Here is a 23,515-nt window from a genome sequence, read left to right on the forward strand (position 1 = left end):
CAGACACGCAGCTTTCCCAGGGCCCCGGGGGCGACGGTGGGTTGCCTGAAGAAACTCTCGGGGTCCTACTGTCCCACCTCCCTCCGCGCGGCAGAACTACTTTGCCGCTCTCCCCACCACGACTCCGGCGGAGGCGTCCGCACGGGGGCGGCGTGACCTCGAGGCGGGGGAGCGGGGGCGGCGGGCGGCGCGGGCGGCGCGGGCGGTGCGGCGGCCGTGCGCGCCGCGGAGGGATCCCGGGTGAGGCGGCTTCCCGAAGTCTGAGGGGAGGAGGCCAAAAAAAGTCGGCGGGGGAGGGGACGAGCTCGCTCGCGCAGGCCGCGGCTGGGGCTAGGAAGACAGAACCGGAACCGGAACCCGTGCGCGCGCCTGCGAGGGTCGCGCGGCCCCACCGCCGCCGGCCTCCTCCGCCCGCCGCGCGCGCTCCCGCGAGGGCCCCAGGACCCGGCGAGCCGGCCCTGCGCTGCGAGTCGCTGCCGCCGCCGCCGCCGCCGCCGCCGGCCTCCGGGGTCGGTGTTTCCAGGCCGGGCCGGACGGGAACCTCCCGCCCCTCGCTGGAACCGCCGCCTCCCGGCGCGTCGGGGAGGAGCCGCCGCCGCCTCTGCCGACTGCGGAAGAGTCCGGGCCTCCGTGGGATGGGGAGCAGCCCGCGGCGCTGAGACCAGGTTCCTGTCACCCTTGGCCGCGGGACCCGCGCCCCCGGCACCCGCGCTCGCCCCCGCACCCCGTGGGGGCGGCGAGGAAGACGAGAGGGCTTCCCCGGCCCGGGGACATGGAGCCGCGCGAGCCTGGCGCGGGGCGGCCCGAGATGCGGCCGGGGCTGCGGCCACGAGCGGCCGGCGACCCCAGATAGAGCGGAGACGGGAGGGTCGGCCCTGCGGCAGCGGGACGCGCAGGCCCCGAGACTCCGGAGGAGGCGCCGACACCCAGCGCGAGCGGATCCCGCCCCGGCCCCGGAGGGCTTCCCGGGCCCCTTCCCTGCGGTTCGCCGACTTCCCTCGGTGACGAAGTTTTCTCCTTGTGCCTCCTCGAGGATTGCTCTCGAGCTCTAGAACTCGCCTTCTGGCAGACTTTGTCGGGTTGTTTGGGGAAATAACTTGTTTTGCTCCACCCCACATCCCCTTTCCTTGACCCCTTCCCATCGGACGTTCTAGATGACTGCATGGAGTTTTGAGTTGGACTTTTGTGTCCCTTGCGGAGTCGGGCCTGATCCCAGAGCACTGGGGGTGGGGTGGAGGTGCTACTGTAAAATGCAAGTTGGATAAAAGGAGGACCTCTCGCCAAGGGCCCCAATGAGTGGCACACAGTCTACCATCACCGACAGGTTGGTATGAAGCCCCCCCTGCGCTTAGCCTTCCTGGATTCGCCCGACCTAGCAGGAGAGTCTGATTGCCTTTGACCAGTGGCGTTGACAGGCGCAGGAGAGAAGCTTGTTTCCGAGCTCTGCAATTAGTCTAGGGTTGCTGCCAAGTTCCCCGGTTGATTGAATTTGGAAATGTAGTTTTTTCTGGAGGGAAACTTTCCTCCAGATTCTCAGAGAAGGGGTAGGTAAAACCATGATTGTGGTCTTCTCTCTGTAGTGTGCATTAGGATTCTGTACTTGGAACCAGAGGAAGGTCATTTTGGGTGAAGGTCAGTGCCCGAAGTCAGCTGGGGTATTGGTGCATCATCAGTTTTACTTCTGTCCTGTTGTTTCCAGACACTGTTACTTTTTAGGAATTTCTATTTGTGAATTTTAGTTTGAGACTGCTGCATAAGAATTTATGAACTTGATCTCCTTTAAGTATTGACCTGCACAGTGTTTATTCTCTAATAATTTTCCACAATGTTGAAATTATCAGTAAATCACAGGCTCTTGCTGGGGGCAATGTCAAGGAGCTAAAAAAAAGGCGAGGAAGATTCATGGGGTTTAATTTTAATTATTGCACTTTTAGTGTTTCATCTTCCAGGGACGTTTGCATTTAAGGGATACAAACCCTAAGTGAATGTTGTGGTACAAGTGTGGCAGGTGGATTTGTTGAGTTTTGTGAGTCTTTTATAGTAGTGCTTATCTGTGTTGCCTCCTGGTGTTTGGTGAATTGAGGGAGACCATTTGTGGTTTAAGTGGAGTTCCCTTACTCTTAAGAGTTATTCTTTGGAATAATAGGTTAAGCAGTAAAAGCATATTAATTCCTTTACTACATTTTATTTCTCAATTTATTTATGACATTGTATCCTGGTCCCAAATTTCTGTCACTTTTTTTTTTAAGTTATCCTTCAAACTATTACATCATTAAAAAAGAACAAGATCAAATAACTGAATTAGGGGGCCAAAGAAGGCGCTTTGATGAAAAGTGCAACAGTAGTGCTCCTGCAGAAAGTACTTGAATTTCCTAATGAGTTTCACCCAATTGTAAGACTCATTTGTTGATTTTCAACGGGCCAGATTCCATTATCATACCATAACAGCCACTCCAGAAACAGAACTTCCTCTTCCTGTTGATGCTTTCCAGTGTCACGTGGATGTTCACTTAAAAGATTCCGTGAAATATTTAAACTATTTATATTTATTCTTTGTTCGCGTATTTTTTTTTTAAATGCGTTTTAATTTTCAACTTTTCTGAGAGTACATTTAACATGAGTGGCAACAATGCTTATCTCCATTTCCTAGTTATTCCCATTCCTTTTTCTTTCAGGATGTTTTGCTTCTGAGAAGTCACTTCCACGGGTGTGTGGGTAATTGTTTTCCTGGCTCATTTGATTCTTGCCCTCTCTGTTGAGCCTCAGACAAGAAGTCTTGTTAACGTAGTGTTGGTAGTTTTCATTGCGATACTAGGAGTGTTTAATTTTGTAGAAGCAGAATTGAGGGTCACCAGCTCATTCCACATAAAAGCACCCAAGTAATGACTTTTCTTCCCCTTTGCTTCTCAGAGATTTTCTTCCTCTCTCCATTATCTTGGAAATAAAATCTTGGGATTTGTGTCCTTTTCATAACTTAGGTGAATATAAATATAAAGTAAGCATGCAATTATTGAATGCCTGTTCTTTGCTAGGCACAAAGGATTAAGAGATGAATGTTGTAAGTATAAGACGAATCTGCAGATTGGTTTACGGTATTAATATCCTTGAGTTGGTTCAGGTGCTGCCTGATTTTATATATTTTTTAGAAGAAGAAAAACTTTACAAGCCGCTTAATTTAATATGCACTTCTGAGACAGTATAGATATTTATTTCTTAGGAATGTGTTACTTGCTTTTTTTTTTTTAAACAAGAATTGTTCTTATGTGACTATTACTTTTTCTTTAAACATAAATTATTCCGTAAATATCTAGCATCCATTTGCTGTTTAAGAGAGTAGTTGTCCCTGATTTGAATATGTGTTGGGTGAAATCCGGAAGTACTGGTTTAGTCTCATTTCTGTGCCAGGAATGCCCTGACAGAGTTAGGAGTAGAGAATAGTTCCTAGCTTTTTCCCAGCCCTTACCTACCTCATCCTCTCTTCTCACTGTCTAACTCCAGTGCACTGTAGGTATATTTTACTGATTCTGGAGCTCTTGGCAAATTAACAGTGCTAGCGTAGCTTTTTAAAGATCCTTTCAAGTTTGAAGTACTGTATGTGGTATGGCTTTGTTTTGTAGAGTGTGCAGACCCACCAGGCCAGCTGTGTGATTTAGAGTTCTTTCATTGTGGTGCTTCTGACTACAGAGTCAGTCTGTCCTCACTTGAAATCAGACTAGCTGGTTTTGGGCGTTGTTCTGTTTTGCAGTTTGTGGCAGGCGACACATGGCTGAACAAGATAAGAAGGGTTTTATTCTTGTGTTAGGGACGTGCTGGGGCTGGGATGGAATTCAGCTATGTTTAGGCTCTGATTGGTCACTCTGGATACTCAGAACTCTTTTATATTCTGTTATTATTTTGCAGTTAAATTAACACATTCATTTACTCCCTTCTTTTCATCTTCCACTCCCCAGATCCCCTACTCCTTTTTATAAAGGCATAGTCATAAATTTAAAACCCACACTATGTTCATGGTAGCTACTGTTTTTATGTAGTGTATTTGAACAGTTGAAAAAAAAAATCCAGGCAGTTTATGAATACCATCCAGTGTCTTGCTTCGTAACTTCTGTGAGATCTGGAGACAACTTTTCAACTCTTCGAATCAGCACTTAAAAAGTGGCAGAAGTATCTGATTGTTGCTCTTCAGTTTGCATTGATTGCTGTGTTCAGTCCTAAAATATATCCTAATTGTTTTCAATCCTCCTACTGCCTGTCTTCTGTCTCTGAGAGTTGAGGGATCCTATGGCAGTCGGAATTTATTCTGAGAGATGGACAGGAGAGCATGCTCTTTCAGTGGACTCACTAAATGATTTCAGACTAGATTCTAGAACAGTGAATTTTCAGGGATGATATGGGTAGGATTTTGTTGTAAGGATCTACCTTGAAATAAATGGACCTTTGTCTTGTCTAGGACTTAAGGGTTTTGTTGTTGTTTTTGGTTTATAGATAAAGATTTTTGATATATTGACATTTTCTTAGCATTGAGTTCAGCTTTAAGCTTATTTAACTTAAGCAAACTTTTAAAGTGTGGAAGCCTGTGATTTTATATGCATATACCCAGAAATTAGCATTTTCATTCGCGATACTTTTTCTGCCAGCATTGCCATATAATGCTTTTGATTAAAAAACAAAAAACTCCTGTATGTGTGCTGTTTTCAAGGTTGCTTGAGTCATTTGCAAGGTGAAATTATTTGTAACATTTACTTGTAAGGTCAGTCGTTTGATAAATACAAAATTGAAATTGGGGATCAGGATCACAGGGCTAGCTTTAGTATTCAATTTTATGTTGTCTTTTCTTTTAGTTGTTCAGCATGAAATCCTGATTCATCGAGGTATGCGATAGTCCCTCACTTGTACAGTTGTACATGAGTCAACATGTACAGTCTGAAGGAAATTTTTCACAAAGTACAGAGCTATAGTCTTCCTGATTAATGGCACATTTATATGATGTTCGTATTATTCAGTGAGATGGCAAGAGAAGCTTTATTTGAATCATTACAAAAATATGTTAACCTGGTAATACCACTTAACACATTGGTGGTTTCCAATTGTTAAAATGTACTGTATGACATTGAGTTAACATGTAGGGTTTTTTTTTTAAACTAAGTTTGAATTTTCGCTTTAAATGAAATTTGAGGCAAACATTGATGAAACTTGTAAATGGTGGGTTTTATATATTTTTCTGTGGAGCCTTGTGATCCCAGAGAAAATAGTTGGAAAATCTTTGAGTAAACATATGTGGTTGCCTCTTCTGAAAGCCATCTGGAAATGGGTATGAATTGCCTGCCTACCAGGCTGATATGGGTCACAGAAACGGCAGGATATTTTAATGGTTTTCCAGAGGTAATTGGAGAGACTCTTTTAGACATCTTAGTTGTCTGACAAAGTTACTTGAGATATTTGTTATCATATAATTTCTTATCTCCTAGAAATTGACCATGCCACATTTTGAAGAACAGGGAGCTTAACTTCATTTGGTCTCATTTGTTAAAACTTGGTTTTAATGCTGTTTTAAAACTTCATTTGAAGACATGCTCCTTTCTCTTTTAATAATTAAGAGTCTTCAAAATAGTGGTTTTTGAACTGAAAATTTTAAATCAGCAAAATTATAAATATTCTGTTTCCTTTGAGTAAAATACCTTTAGGTGTGTAATGTGCTATGGTAGCATAATGTTTTAGCACTTAAATGTTTTCTCCTCAGCATAGGTCAGGTCATCATTTACACTTTAGGTAACTCAGAGTTTAAGTCAAGATTCTAAAACTGGAAAGGACAGACCCAAGATTTTAACCTAGATTCTGGCTCTCAAGTCCTCCACTTTCACTTTAAATTATCATCTTTCTATGTATATTATTTTTTCTCTTCTACTTTCCTTTAGTAGCTGTCCGACCTGACCAAGTCAGAGTTGGATTTTTCTCTTACAGGATTTCATTTTTCTCTTACAGGATGCTTTCTAGTACCTTATCTGTTCTAATTTTAAGTATCTCTAGAGGATAAAGCTCTCGTCACTTCCTCAGGAGACTGAACAACAATCTGATAGATCTTTTAGTCGGGAAGTTTTTCTTGATCTTTAAGTCAAACTTTTCTTTTAAGTTGTCCTGTTACTTGTATATACTTGCTGTACCAGGCTAAATAATGCTCTCCTCCCATTTTATGTTTGTATGACTATAAATGGTTCAGACAGTTATCTGCCACCTTTTCCCTCCCCCACCCTTGTTCCTTGCATAGCCATGTTGTATGTGCTGTTGATTGTTGTCTAAAAATCGACCTGTCCCTCTTAATATTTTATTAACTTTCCCCCAATTGCTCTCCTAGTACAAAATGATTTTTTTCCTTAGATGTTCTCCTAGTACAAAATGTGATATTCTGTATTTTATCTTTACACGTGTTCTAGAGCAGCAAGTTCCAACTGTAGTTTTACTGTAATTCAGGAGGTCTTTGGTCTTCTCTAGGCATAGCCCAAAATTATGGGTAAAGAGATTCTCAAGATCATTTTAAATCACTTTGTTTCATTTTTAGAATGGATTTGGGAGAGGTCACAATCAAATAGAAACAGTAAATTTATACAAACAGCATAATTACCAAATTGACTAATTAAGCAATTACTCATGTTATAAAAGACTTTGCAAAGTGATTCTTTCAAATATGAATGCTCTTAATGTAGAAGGTGTTATCAATTATGTGACAAAAAGGTAGCAAACAAATGATAAGTATTAGGAGCCATTCTTGGTTGAAAATCAATCAGAAGTGAAGATAAAACATCTCTGAACTTAGAAGTAAATGAAGAGATGTGATTATAGCTCTAAAGTAAAATATCTGTTGCAGTGTGATGAGATACATCTGGAAGTTGTTACTCTTCTTTTTTTTTTTGCACTGGTTTTTCAGCCTTACCTTAAATTGTATGGTTTTTTCCCCCACATTTTTGTTTGTTTGATCTTATTTTTTTCTGTTATTTCCACATATTAGTGAAAAGAAATAGACCTGCAGTGCTTAGCAGTATTTTTCCAATAAAATGCACTATAGTTAAAATTGAAATAACATTTTACTGTCTTTCCACTGTATTTAGAATAATTGTTACTAGTGGTAAGACAGCTTCTAACTCTAAGAGAAATCTTTGAAGCTAGTGGCTAGAAATATTTTCAGCTCTTTAATTTTGCAGAGGTAATACATGATGGTGCTGAAGGTCAGAGGCTTTGCCTAGACTGCCATAAGCGTACATTGTAGACTTTTAGTGAAAGGAGAAATACACTAAGTTTACCTTATTGAATTAGCATGCACCAGTGCTGCTCACAGTTTAGATTCATGCCAAAACAGAATCTTTTACTTATTCAAATGATGAATCCTGGTTTTTGAGATCATAGTCACATGACAGGCCTGGGTAGCTTCCCAGTGTTGAGAGACCAGCAGATCTAATAGCCAATGAAAACTTAGATTTCCTGTCTTGAGACTGTGAGTAACAACTTACGAGGAGACTGGAAATACCTAAGAAAACCTGGTTTAGTTAATGCTTGCGTTGGTTAGCCACTTGTTAGACTGCTTTTTCTTCTGATGCTGTAAAGTCTATTGTAGTCATTTAAAGATACTGCTCTGAGACTACAGTTTTGGTCAAATATTTCATTTAAGTCCTGGTTTTAGGTTCATACACTCAAGAGAGACCAGAGGATTTCGTGGGTCTTCTGTGGATTCAGAAAATGTAGATTATTCTATTGTGAAAAGACTGTGGACTTCATCAGCATCTGGAGAAATTAATTGTGAAATTGATCATAATGCAGAAGGTGGCTGAAGAATAAAAAGTCCCCAGAATATACCTACATGCATATAAGAAATCTTGTGAAGGTGCTTAGACATAGCCTCCCGTAGATTCTAGATGGGTTATCTGCCTGTGTTCCAGGCACAAGTTGATATGTTGTGGTTTGCTCTGTACAGTCTCTGTGGTTTACTCAGAGGAAGTGGTTCTTGTGGGTGAAGGTCTGATCTTTTCAGAGATTGTTGGTGGCACATGCACTGTCAGCTTATTTCCTGTTTTATTGGCTGTTTGGGCAAGACCTTCTCATGACAAGTACTGCTGAAGGGGTATTTAAATATTTTGTAGTGGCAGGATAGATGGTTATAATGTTGTATAATATCTACCTCTCAGGCGATATGAGAGTTAAATTAATGTTTGTAAAGTGCTTTGAGATCCAAGATGAAGAGCATAGATGTGTTCCTAATCATAGTTGCAGGTTACTGCTATGTTCAGAAATTGCTCAAATTTAAGTAAAAACGTGTTCATGTAGTAGAGTGTTACTCTGTGGACCTTGACTTCTGTAACTGTTCTGGTGTTGTTTAATCATTGCAAGAGTCGTGGTTAGAAATTTTTTCTTTTTTTCCCTTCTTCTGACTCTTCTTGATAATTTTATCCTACATGTGTTAACTTAGTGGAGTAGATAGCTTGTCTATAGTACTAGTTAAGGCTTGTTCATCACAAAACACCTAGATCAAGCTTATTCACCAGTTTAAGTGGCATACCATAATAGTATAATTGAGAGAATTTTCCTTGAGATCAGTTGCACCACCCATACACAAAACCCTATCCTTGCTTTGCTGACGCCTTCAGATGAGCAAACTGATAGAAGTGTTTGTGTCATACTCCTAATTTGTTTTTTTGCTTTTGCGTTTAGCCCTTGCCTCTTGAAAAAATTAACAATGAATGGTTTTTGGGAAGAGACTTTGTTTAAAGCTAAATTGTCAACTAATTTTTGAGTTTCTCAAGGGTAGGAGGATACTTCTTATTTGTTTTTAAGTAATTACTATTTGCTTTATTATATTTTTGTTCTTTTTTAATACTAAGACATAGGGGAAAAAAAGCACAAATTATCCAGCTACTCAGATGATCTTGTTCACATAAAAAGAAAATACACAAAAAAATTCAAACGATATATAATAGTATTAACTCCTTCTGATCTGACCCCTGTCCCTGCCCATCTGCGGGTCCTCAGACTCTCTCCTCAGGGGTAACAAGAGTTAAATTTTTTTTGTCTGCCTTTCAAAAATTCTTATAAATATTTGAGCCTATCATTTTAATATTCTTTGTGCCTAGCCCAGAGTAGGTGTATTTGTCAGCTTTTGCTAGGTTATGGTACCATAGCAACACTGTCAAATTTCAGTGGCTTACAACACTGGTTTATTTTTGTTTACGTTACATTTTGTTAGCTGTAGATTGGCTGCAGCATTTTTGGAACCCAGTCTGAAGGAGCAGGCCCTGCCTGGGACATGAGATTATTGTGGCAGAGGGAGAAAGCAGGAAAACTGATGCAAACATGTGATGACTCTTGAAGCTTCCACTTGGTCATGGTGTACATCGCATCACTCATGTGTCATTGGCCAAAGCAAGTCATATGGTCAAGCTCATTGTCAGTGAGTGAGGGATGTCTACTTCTCCCACAGGTGGCATTACGAGTCACACGATAATGGACAATGGGTAACGCTGTATAATCCTCTTAAGGAAGGAAAGGGGAGCGTGAATAATTAGGAACAATAATATAGTGTACCACAGGAATTGCTCAATAAATACTTGTTAAATGGGTTGTTTTGGATCTGTGGAAAAAAAATTTTTGATGAAATATTTCAATCATATACAGAAGTATAGAGAATACTATGATGAACCTCCATGTTCTCATCATTAGCTTCAATAATTAGCAGTGTGCAGACAGTCTTGGTTTATGTTTCCTTGTCCTGCTTCTCCACTGGATTATTTTGAAGCAGTGTCTGTATATCATAATTTCACCCATAAATGTTTCACTAAGTAGCTCTGAAAGATAAGGTCTCAAAGTGTGACTTCTTTTAGTAAATTCTTACTGTCTAATAGTTTGAGCTAATATACTGTGGGCTGACAGGTGTCAGGTAGGAAAGGATGTTCCTGGAGTGTATCTAGAATTTGACAGCCAGAAACTTGTTTTGATTTCATTTCGAGTATTTCTGGAGGAGGCTTACAACAGAATGTCGTCTATTTTTCCCAGCACCTCCTTTTCTCCACTTTAGGGTGGGGAGGTGTGTGTGTGTCTGTGTGTCTAGCGAAAGCAGGTAATTAACCGCTGGAAAAAATAACATTGTAACAGATTTGATTTGCAGGAGGTTTCATTTCTCACTGAGCCTCTGTTGAAATGACGCCAATTGAAAGGAATCCCAGCCCTTAATGGCTCCAAGTCTTCTGGGAGTTCCCAGTCAGTGATGTTATTTACTCTAGAGAAGATCATCAGATTCGTTTATAAAAGTCCTCTACTGACCCATGCTATTTGCAATGCAGAGAAAGGCCCTATCAAGTCTTTAAGGGGATCTTTAATATGATATAAAAGTAAGGAAGTGAGCCTGTCTAATTTTAGTTTAGAAATAATTAAAACCACTTTCAACTGCTCAGGCTAGCTCATCTGAGAGCTTTAAAAGCCTCCATTTTGACTTAAGACTTCACAGATTTTATTAGCATTCAGTGTAATACAATAAGTTTACTTGTCATTCTGTGGCTATAGGGAGTAATAGACATTACCTTATGGATCTAGGATCATCAGTTTCACAGGACGTTCTTTGGGGAGGGAGTGTTATGTAATCAACAGGAGAAAGCAAATTAAATAGACGTAATCCCTTCAGTTTGTAGATTGGCATGAGACAGTGCGGTAATCAAAGAGGATTTATACAGGCTAGTGAATAAATTATTGCATGTAATATGATGAAAATAGTGTATTTTAGTATAGTACTACATCTAATTTTATTTTCTTAACTGGCTTCTTTCACTGTGCATAGAGGCACTTAGATTAACGTGGTCTTTCTAAGTATCCAGGTAATTTTAGTTTTCTTTAATTAAGTTATACATATTGTTGATATTTCAGAATCCATGTAGTAACCGCAGTAGTAAAATGGCTGTCGTTGGCTTGCAAATAAAGTTTTTATTTAAATTTGAATTTTTCTTGGCATTGAATTGATTCTGGCTTTGGTTGCTTGGGACAATATAGTCTATTTAAAATGTAAATGAATAGCCAGTTTTTTCCCTATGGAGAATAACTCTTTGATTTACCATTGTTCATGTTATTTTTCTGTTGTATCACAATTGAAAAACATTTGTTTTCAGAGATAACAGAGATAGTACGTTTGTCAGAATAATATACCTGTACTTTGGTGGCATTTTAGTTGCAATTGTTAGTTATACAATTTGGGGAAAGGTTTGTGGTTTCTAGTTACTGTATTTACCCAGAAGCTCTGCATGATCAGAATTCTTGAGACAGTGTTAAAGGTAAATTGGGTGTGTTGCCTGGATGTGACAAGCGAAAAAAGAGAAGCTTTTCACCATCTGATTATTGCTTAAAGGAATACAAGGTGCAGTTCTGTTTCCAAAAATAGGAATTAAGAGAAATATTATGTGGATAAATATTAGTAATTATGTTAATTTTGACTCCCCTGGCAGAATTCTTTTTGAGACTATCCTCTTTGTCAGAGATAAAACGTAGCTTTTAAAGGAAAAGAGAATTTCAGCTGTTAATTTTATATATATATTTTTTACTTTTATTTTTTAGCTTTTGTAAGAGAAGAGCCATAGAAGGGACCTGAATGAGTAATTTGTAGAGAAGAGACTCTGGGTTTTGGTTGTGTCCTGCTACGTACTGGCTGGGAGACCTTAGGCAAATTTACCTCTCTGAATGCCAGTTTAGTTTTCTCATCTGTAAAAGTGGGAATAATAGTACTTACTTTTCAGAGTTGTCATGAAGATTAAGTGAGAATGTATTTAATTACCTAGCATATAAGAGGTCATTAAGTTATAATAGCTGTTATTGTTTAAACCTCAGAAATTAGTTAGGTTTTCCTAAAACTTTGATCTGTGCATATGAAATGATTTTGAATTCATGTGTATTTGCTGCTGCTGCTGCTGCGACACTTTTTTCCTGCAGTGATCGTATTTTTATCCTATATATTTCAAATTATAGGCTGTTTTTAGAATTAAGATACATTTGAAATTAGGAGTAGACTGAAGAGTGACTAAAGAGTTATTTCAGTTCAGACTGTGAAACAGTAACATCTCTGGTTGCAGAATTGATAAGATTTTTAGGATTGGTAATCAACTTTTAAATCTGCCTTTGGTGACTCAGAATTCATCCAGCTCTATCTTTACAACATTAGTTCATTTGTTTGTGCATTTATTCAGTAAATATTAAATGCCTGCTCTGTGTAGGTCATTGTGTTGACAAATTTATTTTGGGCTCTTGCTTTCCTGCTCATTTATATTTAAGAATTAAGAAATTTACCTGTAAGAGTGATATTCATTGATTAGTACTGAAGGTTAGGGTGAGAAGTGCTGTGTATTTTGGGGAAGTGGTTGTATGAAATCATGATTAACGATTACATTTATCTTCCAAATTGCAAAAATTAATGTTACTTCCTGTAACATACTGTTCTTCTATATTTCCTTTTTATTTTTCAGTTTAATTATATTTTGATGAGTTACCTAAACTAAAGTGAAAAGGACATGGTATAAGTTGAAATTTAAGAAGCTTTAGTTGTTCATTGCGTTTGAATGGAAGAAATCGCATTTTATCAATTTGGCATTGCTTTAGTCTCTACTTGAAGGAGAGCGTCTACTCCTTAGCTACTTCTTTGGAGGTATTAGCAACCCCTTAAGCCTAAACTTTGTGCATCCAGTGATAAATATAGTGACGATTTGATCAGTGAAGGGTTCTGGAAACTACGGTAGTTTGGTTAGCAAGACAGTGCCTAAATCATGATGACTTGTTGCTCTACTATTTTACATTTTAGCAACGTGGCAAGATGAATGTATGTGAAACTGAGCATTTTAAAATAGATGAAATTTAGTCTTATAAAGAAATTGGGATGTGGTAAAGGATTTTATGTTTATTGAGTACATACTAAGTGCGGGGCACTGTCCTAGGTCCTTTGTGTGCATTGCCTTTTTAATCTTCTCAGCTATGTAAGTTAAACATTACCATCCCCATTTTAAAACAGAAAAATGAGGTTTTAAGACATTTCCTAATTTGCACAAGGTCACGTAGTTTCTAAACAGAAGAGTTGGGATTATGACTCCAGTACCCATTTTCTCTTGGCCTGTTGAGATTGGCTCACTTGGATCAGTTAATTGATCTTTTGAATTGGTTGAATGAAACCCAGGAAGTGGATTTCATCTTCAACACCATTAAAGTGTTGTCTTCATAATATATTTCATAACTATGTTTTATTCTTTCTACTCTTTTTTTTTTTTGAGGAAAATTAGCCCTGAGCTAACTGCTGCCAGTCCTCCTCTTTTTTTGCTGAGGAAGCCTGGCCCTGAGCTAACATCCGTGCCCATCTTCCTCTACTTTCTATGTGGGACGCCTACCACAGAATGGCTGGCCAAGTGGTGCCGTGTCCACACTGGGGATCCGAACCAGCGAACCCCGGGCTCCCGAGAAGCGGAATGTGCGCACTTAACCACTGCGCCACTGGGTCAGCCCTAGTCTTTCCACTCGTAATCAGCTGTTTACCTGTTCCCTTTTCTAGATTTCTGACATGACGGATTTTGTCTCATTTCCTCTAAAGAATGACTACATTGTGTTTTGGTTTCTTATTCATTGCTTTAAATGTACACACATTTGTAAACTTTGGACTTTTTAAAAAATTTATTGGGGTCGTATTGGCTTATAACATCGTGTAATTTCATGTGTACATTATTATATATCAGTTTCTGTATAGTCTGCGTTGTGCTCACCACCAACATTGGAGACTTTTTTGAAGCCTGATGTATGTTGCTTATAAATCATTTTCCATTGTAACTATTCTGAGGTTCTTTTAGGAAGTTTAAGGCTCATCTAATAGAAGTTTTGTGGTTTATTTTTTTTTTTTCTATTATAGGCACAGAAAGCAGTTAAGTGACTTAAAAAAATGTTATCTGAGTATGTAAGAGGAAGGAAAGGCAGCAGATGAGTGATTTTAATAGTAGGTGATCAGGCCTTTGTGAAGCATAAATGATTTAAGCAAATTGGGTTTGTTTTTTCTTACCAAGAGTCTATGTTTGGTTAAGTGGCAGTGGAGATAATATTTTCTTTTTAAAGATTTCTTGTTATAGTAGTGCCCTTCCCTTCTTTATCGTTGTTTTTATTTTCTACCACTTAAAGAAATAAGTAATTATTCCTTTTATTCTAGCTCTAGATTAATCTTCTGAGCAATAAAACATTGTTACTTTTAATCGTTATTTCTTCCTTGTGAATGATTTTTTTTTCTGTTGCTGAAATTCTGTGATGGATCATTTTGGTCTGATGGATCATTTTGGTTTGGCCACTTTTTGTACGATAACATTGGGAAGAAAATTTGCTTAAGAGATATTTAAGTGTGTTATTTTTTAACCTAATCCTTTTTAACCATAAATTGTTTTCTTACATTTTCATAATAACCCTACAGAATCTAGAACGAAAGTAGGCAGATAGTTGGTTTAAAAAATAAGCCCACAAAGTAAATCTTTTATTGAATAAGTACTGTTTCTAGGTGGAGAAAGACTAGAGAATTATAATTTGAGAATTTTACTAGGTTTAAGATTTAGAAAGAGGCTGCATACAGAGAGGCAGTGCCCTTTGAAGCATTCTGATGGATGCAGAGACTTCATAGCCCTTAGGGAGATCTACAGACATCCGCTATGCTGAGTTCTGGGAAGCTGCTTTTTCCCATGCTTGCAGCCTCCCTGTGGGGTAAAGGTCTGTTAATTTTGCATAAATATTTACCATATCATTTTAGCTACCATTGCTTCCTCACGCTGTTAGCAATAAGGAAACCTTTGCTTATCCAGCTTTAAAAGTTTACAGTTGATCGATATGGCTAGTCTGGAGAATGTTCTGTCATCTTTGAGCACTGATGAAGTTAAAAAGTCAGATTGGGAAAAATGAGGAGGTAAACGTTCAATTCACAGTCCATAAATAATCTTATTATAGAAATATTTGCCCATGCTTATTTTGCTATTTAGAAATGAGAAGGTTATTACCACACAAACAGTGTAATTCAAGTCTTGTCTTATCTAACAAGCCAAATTATTGTGACTTTCATATATTTATTTGTATGATACTAGTAGTAATTTACATTAGCATTTACTGTACTTTTACAACTGTTTCCGTATTTAGTAACAATAAACAGCATTCATTTATGAAGCATCATTCTAGATGCGTTATAGGTATTATATTTAAGACGTAACAAATACTACGAGGCCATGTTATTCTCATTTTGCAGATGAGGAAAAACTTAGATTCAGAGACGTTCTTTGACTAGTCTAGTATTTCCCAGCTAGTACATTTTTGGAACCAGGTTTAAAATCCAGGTTTTTGGACTCTTGGTTCATTGCTTTTACTACTGCACATAGTTTTGGGTAGCTGTCATTTCTGTGAAGCTAAAATCCAAAAACAAATAGTATAAAGTATAAAATTCAAATGAGAAGGTTCAGCCAAAGAAGGTTATTTATTTAGTCTCCTGTCTTTTAATGTAAATTATAGCAGCAAGTTCTAAATTGAGTTTCAGAGAACATCCAGGACACTTTAATAGGAATGTAGTTTATTGTTCAGCGTAATTGTTTTACAAGCTCACATTGTCTCAGGCACTGAAGGCAAAAGGTAGAATGTAAAATGGTATTAACATGTAATCCCCAAACTTTTATTTTGTTATTTTTAAAAGATCTAATTTATTATATAAAAAATTCACCAATCCATTTTATTAGTCAAAAACAGTCCAATATTTGTAGTTCCATATGATTTATCTTAGGAACTTTCTGTCTGTATGACTACATCTTAGATCTTCTCATTGCCTAGAAGAGTTCTACTTTCAAATTTTTGTGTTTTTCTCTCTCTTAGCTTCTACTTCTCCCCTATACCATCTTGCATGTACTTTTTGCCTTCATTGTCATCACCAGGCTTCTTATCTCTTATTTGACCCCATCTAGAACCTGTGCTCTTCCTCAACCTTTTATTTATTTTTGGTTGAGTCCTTTTGACATTCCCTGCCATTTTCTGACCACATATTGGATGCCCAATAGGCTTCCTGGATTACTCATTATTCTTTAGAGTAGGCTTGCAAAAGTTATTTCAAACATGATGCCTTCTATTTTGACCTTTTTCAGCTTTTCTTTACCTACTCGAGAAGTAGTAACTGAAGCATTAATCTCTCTATCCAAAATACATTTATTGAGTGAAAGTTATGTAGCAGGCACTGTAATATTTTGTACATACGTATTATTATACTTATTCCTCACAATGACCCTGTGAGGTAATGGGTTTTCTTATATGATCTCCATTTTACAGGTAAGTAACAGAAGCTCAGAAAGTTTAACTACCATGCCTAGTGAGTGGTAAAATTGGGATTTTAGTCTGAGTGTGTCTGACTTCCCAGCCTGCGCTGTTAAACACTATACTGTATTGCCAGATATAGTCACCATTGAAACTGGTACTATTTCTGCCTTTTAGGAACTTCTAGTCTAATAGAGACATGTAGGCAGCTAAGTGCACAGGCACAGTGGGGACTCGAGAAGAATCAATACTTTCTGGATAAATCAGAAACAGCTTCATAGAGGAGATGAATACTTCCAGTGAATCCTGAAATATAGGATGCACTTACCAGACAGGTAAGGGATGGAAAAGCGTTTCAGGTAGAAGTAGCAATGTGAAGAATGCCACAGAGGTGAAATAGCTCATGTTTTCTAGGAACACATATCGTTCAGGGTGATTAGAACCTGGAGGTTGATCATGGGCACAGCAAAAGTTGTAGGGATAGGAGGCACCGAGTTATTTTTATGTCATTCTGAGGACTTTGGCTTTTATCCTCTGCATTGTGGGAAGCCATTGAAGGCCTTTAATCAGAGGAGTAATAGATGATTGTTGTGTTGTAGACAGATCATTTAGGTGGCAGTGTGAAGAATAGATTAGTCTTGAGAAGCAGTTTTAGGAGCAGAGAAACCAGTAGGACATTTTTTAATAATCCAGATGAAAAATAATGAAGTTCTAAACTAAAGTTGTAACAATACATTTAAAAGAGAAGAGAGAAATAGAGCTATTGAGAAGATATTAAGAATACAAGTAGTATGAAAAGGGTAGGTGGTGAAAGAGAGGGCCTTTCTGGCTTGGGTATTTGGGTGGACTTTGGTACTATTCACCAGGATGGGGAACATGAAATAGAGGAGGGATGGTTTTATTTTGGTTTGTTATTTTTATTTGGTCAAATGATCAGATGAAAGATGGAGAAGAGAACAGATGTACGAAGGGACAGATTTGGTTTAAGGTACTATAGTAGTTATCTATTGCTGTGTAATAGATTATCCCAAAATAATTAATAAACTTGCACTGTCCAGCACGCAAGACACATGTGGCTATTTAAATTTAAAGTAGTTAAAATAAAATAAAATTGAAAATTTGATTCTTCAGTCACTCTAACCACAATAGTCCAATAACTCCTGTATTGGACTTTGGACATAGAACATTTTAATCACTTCAAAAAGTTCTGCTGGACAGTGCTGCTAAACATTTATTATCTCATACTGTTTACTGTGATCAGGAATCTGGGAGCAACTTAGTTAGGTGGTTCTGGTTCAGGGTTTCTAATGAGGTTGCAGTAGAGATGTAGTATGGTGCAGTAGATTCTGAAGCAAGGGCTTCAGTCATCTGAGGGCTTGACGGGAGCTGGCAGATCCATTTCCAAGGTGAATCACTCAAATGCTGGGCAAGTGAGTGCTGGTTGTTGGTAGGAGGCCTCAGTTCCTTGCTCCAGGTGGAGCTCTCCATAGGGATGTTTGAGGCAGCTGGCTTTACCCAGATCAAGTGATCATAGAGAGCAAGGTGGAAGTGATGATAACTTTTATGAGCTGACCTCAGAAGTCACACACTCTCATTTTTGTAACATTCTATCACTTCAACAGATCAGCTCCCTTTGGTGAGGGAGGAAACTATACAGGGCGTGAATTCCAGGAAGCAAGATTCATTGGGGGTTATTTTAAGGCTGCGCACTACAGGTACCTATGGACTGTCCAGGTGCAAATGTCTAATAGGCAACCTGATGTGTAGGAGTGAGATCTTGGTTATTGCTACTGTGTTGGTGATGGTGGTTGAAGTAATTTGAATAGGTGAGTTCAATAAGAATGAGATTGCTCCAGAAGGATGGCCAGTATGGTATCTTGGGTCACATATTTGGGGGAGCATAGAAGTGCTCTCAAAGGCTGTTGAGAAACAGTTACAGAGAATCAAAGAAATGGTACAGAGGAGTAGGAGGAGTTCCAGGAGAGAACATTGTAAAGGAAACTTCATGAAGGGATAACAGTTGAAAATAGGACGTAATTGACATTGCTAAATGGTACAGAGTTGTCAAGTAAGAGTAAAACTTGAGAGTCATTCTTCCAAAAATTATTTATTGAATAACTCTGCTGGGAACCAGAGAAAGCTATATAGACGAATAAGACAAAGTCTCTAATAAGATGTACAGTCTGAGGAGACATGGTTAGGGAGGATTTCTTGGAGTAAGGTATTCCTTAGCGTAGAGTCTCTTGGAAAGGTAAGGAGTTGAGTTGGGTGTTTAGATATGGTGTGTGTGTGGTGTAGTGTGTGGAGGTGGAGGTATGGATAATAGAACGGGCATTTTAGGCAGAAAGGATGGTTGGTTCTGTATGGGATGTTGCTATAACAAGTTTGTGTTGAGGGAAAGTGGTGAGAACAGAGATTAGAAGGATAATTAGACTGATCTCGAGTGCATGTTCAGGAACTTGTCTTTATCTTGTTGATTGTTGTTTCCCATACTTTACTTATTTGGATATTACCTTAATGATTTGCCATAGTCTTATAGTTCCTGAACTATCAATTACTTAGTTTTTCTTTAACATTACTTTTTAAATTGAAAATCCATTTCCAAAGGAAACTTTATTTCATTATTATAAATAGAAAATCAGTATTTTTGCCACATATGGAAGGCAATAGTAGAAAAAATTATCAACTATTATGAAATTTTAAAAAATTAAAAATGAAATACAGTAATACATCCTTTGATTTATAAAAATGTCTGCCTGAAAATCAGTTCCTCAGTAAGGAGACTGTTTTCAGTCAGCAATAAAGGGATATTTGTTTGGACATTGTTTGGTGTGTAACTGAGATTTAAGGTCATTAGGACAGTTCCATTTTTAAATTTTGATGTTAACAAGCACCAAGAGTCCCAGTTCTCAAGTATTTGTAGTTGGAAAGATCTTAAGATGGATAATAGTCAACTCTGGTCTGCAGTTAAATACTAGTAAAAATTAGGCCTTTTGTTCCAAGAAACCATCTAAAGTAATATTTAGAATCTCTTCTTCTGGATCTGTCAAGTTAATTATTAGTTGATGGTCATGAAGTAGAAAGGGGGTTCCTCTTCTGCTCTTTGCTGTCATTTAGTTTGGGAAAATTCTTGTGAAAACTTATCAAATCTGTCAAGCATTTTTTATAGTATTCAGAATATTTTCAGTGGTTTTTCAGAGGAGTCTTTAAGTAGTTCTTTCAGAGAGGAAAAATAATCCAACTCACTTAGATATCTTACAGTTCTAGTTTTGCAGTTATCCTGTTCACTTTGTTTTGTACATGGAATACTTAAATTTGTCAGGGTGAATTTAAGTTGTTCACCTAGATATATTTTTCAAGATGTTCTTATTTGCAAAGCTTGTCTCAGTCATGCGTATGATCTCACAAATTGAAGATTTCTTCCAGAAATATTTAAAATTCTTCCTGCAACTCAAATGGATGTGTGAAGAATTTTCCACTATTTCTGCCAAACTCTGTATGTAGTTCCAGTTTTGAAGTTAAGATAGAGAATACTTTCATAAGATTTTTAATGAATGTTTTTGAGCTGTATTGGCTAACAAAAAGTGTGCAAATAATAGTGTTAGAGATATTGCAAAACTGCCAAGAAAGAGTATCATTCCTGGTGTTAAGATAAAAGTTTTGGGGCCAGCCTGGTCGCATAGCAGCTAAGTTCACGCGCTCTGCTTCGGTGGCCTGTGGTTCACTGATTCGGACCCCCAGGTGCAGACCTGCACACTGCTGCTCAAGCCATGCTGTGGCAGGCGTCCCCACATATAAAGCAGAGGAAAATGGGCGTGGATGTTAGCTCAGGGTCAGTCTTCCTCAGCAAAAAGAGGAGGATTGGCAGGGGATGTTAGCTCAGGGCTTATCTTCCTCAAAAAAAAAAAAAAAAAAAGGATAAAAGTTTTGGAGTTTCTCAAGGTGGCCAATTACAATAAGAATTGTTGGAGGGAATGTGGTAAAGATGGATGGTCATTTAGGAGTTCACAAAGTCCTATAACATCAAGGGAAGCTAAACATTATGTGTTTAAAGCTAAATAAGTCTTGAAAGATATTACCAATATATTTAGGAAGAAGAGAGGAGAGAAGCAGTAGTGGAAATCTCTTAGTTAACCTCAGTTTAATGGACTCACTCTATTCCCTCTGTACAGCATGACTTTTACCCACAGTGGGTTAAATGCTTGTACTTAGTAGGCTACTTTGTAGTATGTCTCAATACTTCCATTCCTTCCAGTATAGTCCCAACCTATTGAACTTGTATTAGAATTAGTTTAGTTAAATATTATGAAAAACGATGAAATGTGAGCATAAAAAGAAAATTGTTTCTATGAAGACTGAGTTGTGTGTACTTTGGAAATACGAGTAGAGACTTGTCATTAAAGAAATTGCTGTCAAATTAGATAGGGGTAAAAAAACAACTGTTAGCTATTTTGGAGAAGGGTAGATCTAGTTTCTTGCTGTACTGTAAGGAAACTGAAACAGGAAATAAATCATAGCTGATGTATTTTAGTATAGTTTATACAAGAAAAATAATGCAGCATTCCAATCAACACATCCTTACTTAAAGAGAAGGCCTTGGTCTTGCATTTAAAAATTGGCAAATAAATAGACACATGTATTTTAGATTGAAATGAAGTTTAAAGTATATATGAGTGGTTTTTTTAAACAAGTCCTTACTTTAACTGCTGTTTTCCGTTAAATGACCAGTCACTAGTACCAGTGCATTGAATAGGACACTTTTTACTGTATGGCTAAAGGCATGTCATAACTGTAGCTGTGAGGAGAAGGAAACATGAAATGCCTTTTTCACGGCCGCTGTAATGACCATGTTACAGCTGTGCTAACTGTTAGTGTTCCTATTTCCAAGAATGCTTTACTTGCATTTAATTTTTAATTTTTAAAATTTAATGATAGTTTGTATTTTTTGTCTACTATTGCCTTCTATTTGTGGCAAATAATATTGACTTTTTATTTATAACAGCGAAATAAAGTTTCCTTTTGAAATGAAAGTAATGTTACTGAAAGAAAAATGTTAATTAATAGTTCAGGGGTTATGTGACTGTGGCAAATCATTAAGGAGGTGCTTAAGTATGGGAAACAACAGCCTACAGGTTTATGGCAAGTTCCTTAACGTGAGTTCAAGACCATTCACTACTTGGTCTTTGTCTAACTTTTCCAGCCTCTTATCTCACCACTTTCCATTATCACAGATGTCATATTGATCAGCGTAGGGACTGCCTCTCTTCAAGGACTGAGCCCAGATGGGATGCAGTAGGTAGGTAGTAGAGAGGGAATTTGATAGCTCTGAGGACAGTGCTTTGGATGGAGGAATCATGAAACTAATTTTTCCAGCTTTACTGAGCTTATCTGTCTCATTTACTTTTGTGTTCTCAGTACCTGGAAGACAACAGGCAGTAAATAGTTCAATAGATGAATGAATGAACAAATAAACCCGGATAAAAGGTATAGTGTCATAGCATAAGGCATAATTTTGGATACCAAGCAAAAAATTTGAGAAGAATCTCTGAGGCTATGCCTTGCTGTGTCAGGAACTTCATCTTTTTTTTTTTTTCCTTTTTGTAATTGCAATTTAAATAAATACTTAATGCTAGGGAGGATTGTGGTAAGGCAGTGTCTCTTAAACCCTGCAGTTGAGCATGTAAGTTGATTTAAACTTTATAGAAAATAATTTGACAGATAGCTCAGAAGCCTAAGAAATACTCAAACCTATTGGTCTAGTAATGCCAATTTTGGTATATATCTCAAGACATAAAGAAAATAAAGATTTAGTTGCCAATTTTTATACAAAGATGCCACCCACACCATTATTTGTTTTAGGGGTGAAGAAGAACCAATCTAAGTCTGGTGCCTCTGAAGAGGTAGACCTAGAAATTATAGTGGCAAGGAGCTCCCAGGAGACCAGTGTTAAATTACTGTATGACATTTGATAGAATATTTTATAAGCACTAAAGACATTTTCAAGTAAACCTTAATGGGAAGGTGTCCATGGTATGTGAAAGTAGGAAATGAAGTTTCAAATATAATGCCAATTATGTTTGAAAACAATACATGTATAATGCTTAAGCAAAAAGTCTCCCAGGTGTACTAATTTTTAAAGCGTTTCTGGGTTGTGAGATTATGGATGATTTTTGTCTTACTGCATATTTGTCTGTATTTTCTAGGCTTTCAACAATGAATATATATTGCTTTTGTAATTAGAGATGTTTTGTTTTTGAGTGAAAACTCTATGTGGTATTTATTTGCATACTTGATTTTTATTTTAATGAAAAACTGTAGTAGTAATCTTCTGGGTGACCAGGGACAAGTAATTCTTGAGACAAGGAGTGCAGTTTAGGAGACTGATGGGAGATATGAGTGGTTCCTGAACTAGGGCAGTGGTGGTAGGATTGGAGAGGACTGTAGTGACCAGTTAGATACAGGGATAAAGGAAAATGAAGGATCTAGGGTGACCCCCGAGGTTCTGGATGTTTAATGTAAATGTGAAGAATTTGAGATGGAAGTTTGGCTCTTAAAAAACTGTTTTCTCATTTGGGGGTATTTAAATTTAATCAGATAATTAACAACTTCAGGTTCCCTTTTCCTTATACTTCACTTCTTTAAATCCTATATATTGTTGAAGATCCTGTTTCTAATTTGCTAAGATTGAGAGGAACAAATAGGTAATATGACTATGAGGATAATATGTTTCTGACATCTGTTACCCTGTGGATTGCCGGTCAGTGAACCTGGTTATCTCGATGAGTCTTAGTTGACTTGCTCACCAATTTATGTGCACTACTTCTGAAGTTGTATCTTAGTGAAAAGGGGCACCTCCCAAGTGGGAAAGAATAATTTTTAGGTCAAATTTTAGAAATTACATGTACCCCTGGTAGCACTTCAGTAACAATAACAAAAAGAGGCAGGAAAAAAAAATCCTGCCAACTATTCCTCTGTTGCAAGACTCTGGAGAAACAGTCAGTTAAAAACAGAAAACAATACCAACAGGATCTTTCTTGATGACCTGAAATTTAATTTAAATTTAAATGTATCTGCTTTGAGGGAGTTACATTAAATTTCTTTTTTGATCTTTTCATGATGCTGTGGGCAATAACATAATACAGTAAGTGCTCTGTTCTTGCATATCAAATATGAAGTTCCTTATTTTTCCACAAAAGCATTGGCTGAT

At 38.0% G+C, this 23,515-nt stretch overlaps 1 protein-coding gene and 1 non-coding gene across 8 annotated transcripts in view; one reads left to right on the forward strand and one right to left on the reverse strand.

The window, feature by feature from the left end:
* The first annotated feature begins 307 nt into the window (after positions 1 to 307).
* The window catches only part of ARHGEF12 (Rho guanine nucleotide exchange factor 12), a 140,950-nt gene continuing 117,742 nt past the window's right edge, over positions 308 to 23,515 (forward strand). For 4 of the 7 annotated variants that reach the window (XM_023644999.2, XM_023645002.2, XM_023645001.2 and 1 more), the window contains exon 1: positions 368 to 1,324. In XM_023644999.2, the coding sequence (XP_023500767.2) occupies positions 1,293 to 1,324 (32 nt within the window). In that variant the 5' untranslated portion in view covers positions 368 to 1,292. Of the gene's footprint in view, positions 1,325 to 23,515 lie in introns of all 7 variants that reach the window. The other 3 variants (XM_005611644.4, XM_023645000.2, XM_070273791.1) reach the window with 3 other exon arrangements.
* Positions 13,424 to 13,524, reverse strand: MIR9000 (microRNA mir-9000). The gene has a single exon (NR_128009.1). It is a non-coding gene; the product is annotated as a microRNA mir-9000 (primary transcript).

This window comes from Equus caballus, chromosome 7, assembly GCF_041296265.1.
Source record: "Equus caballus isolate H_3958 breed thoroughbred chromosome 7, TB-T2T, whole genome shotgun sequence".
In the NCBI taxonomy this organism is placed as follows: Eukaryota; Metazoa; Chordata; class Mammalia; order Perissodactyla; family Equidae; genus Equus; species Equus caballus.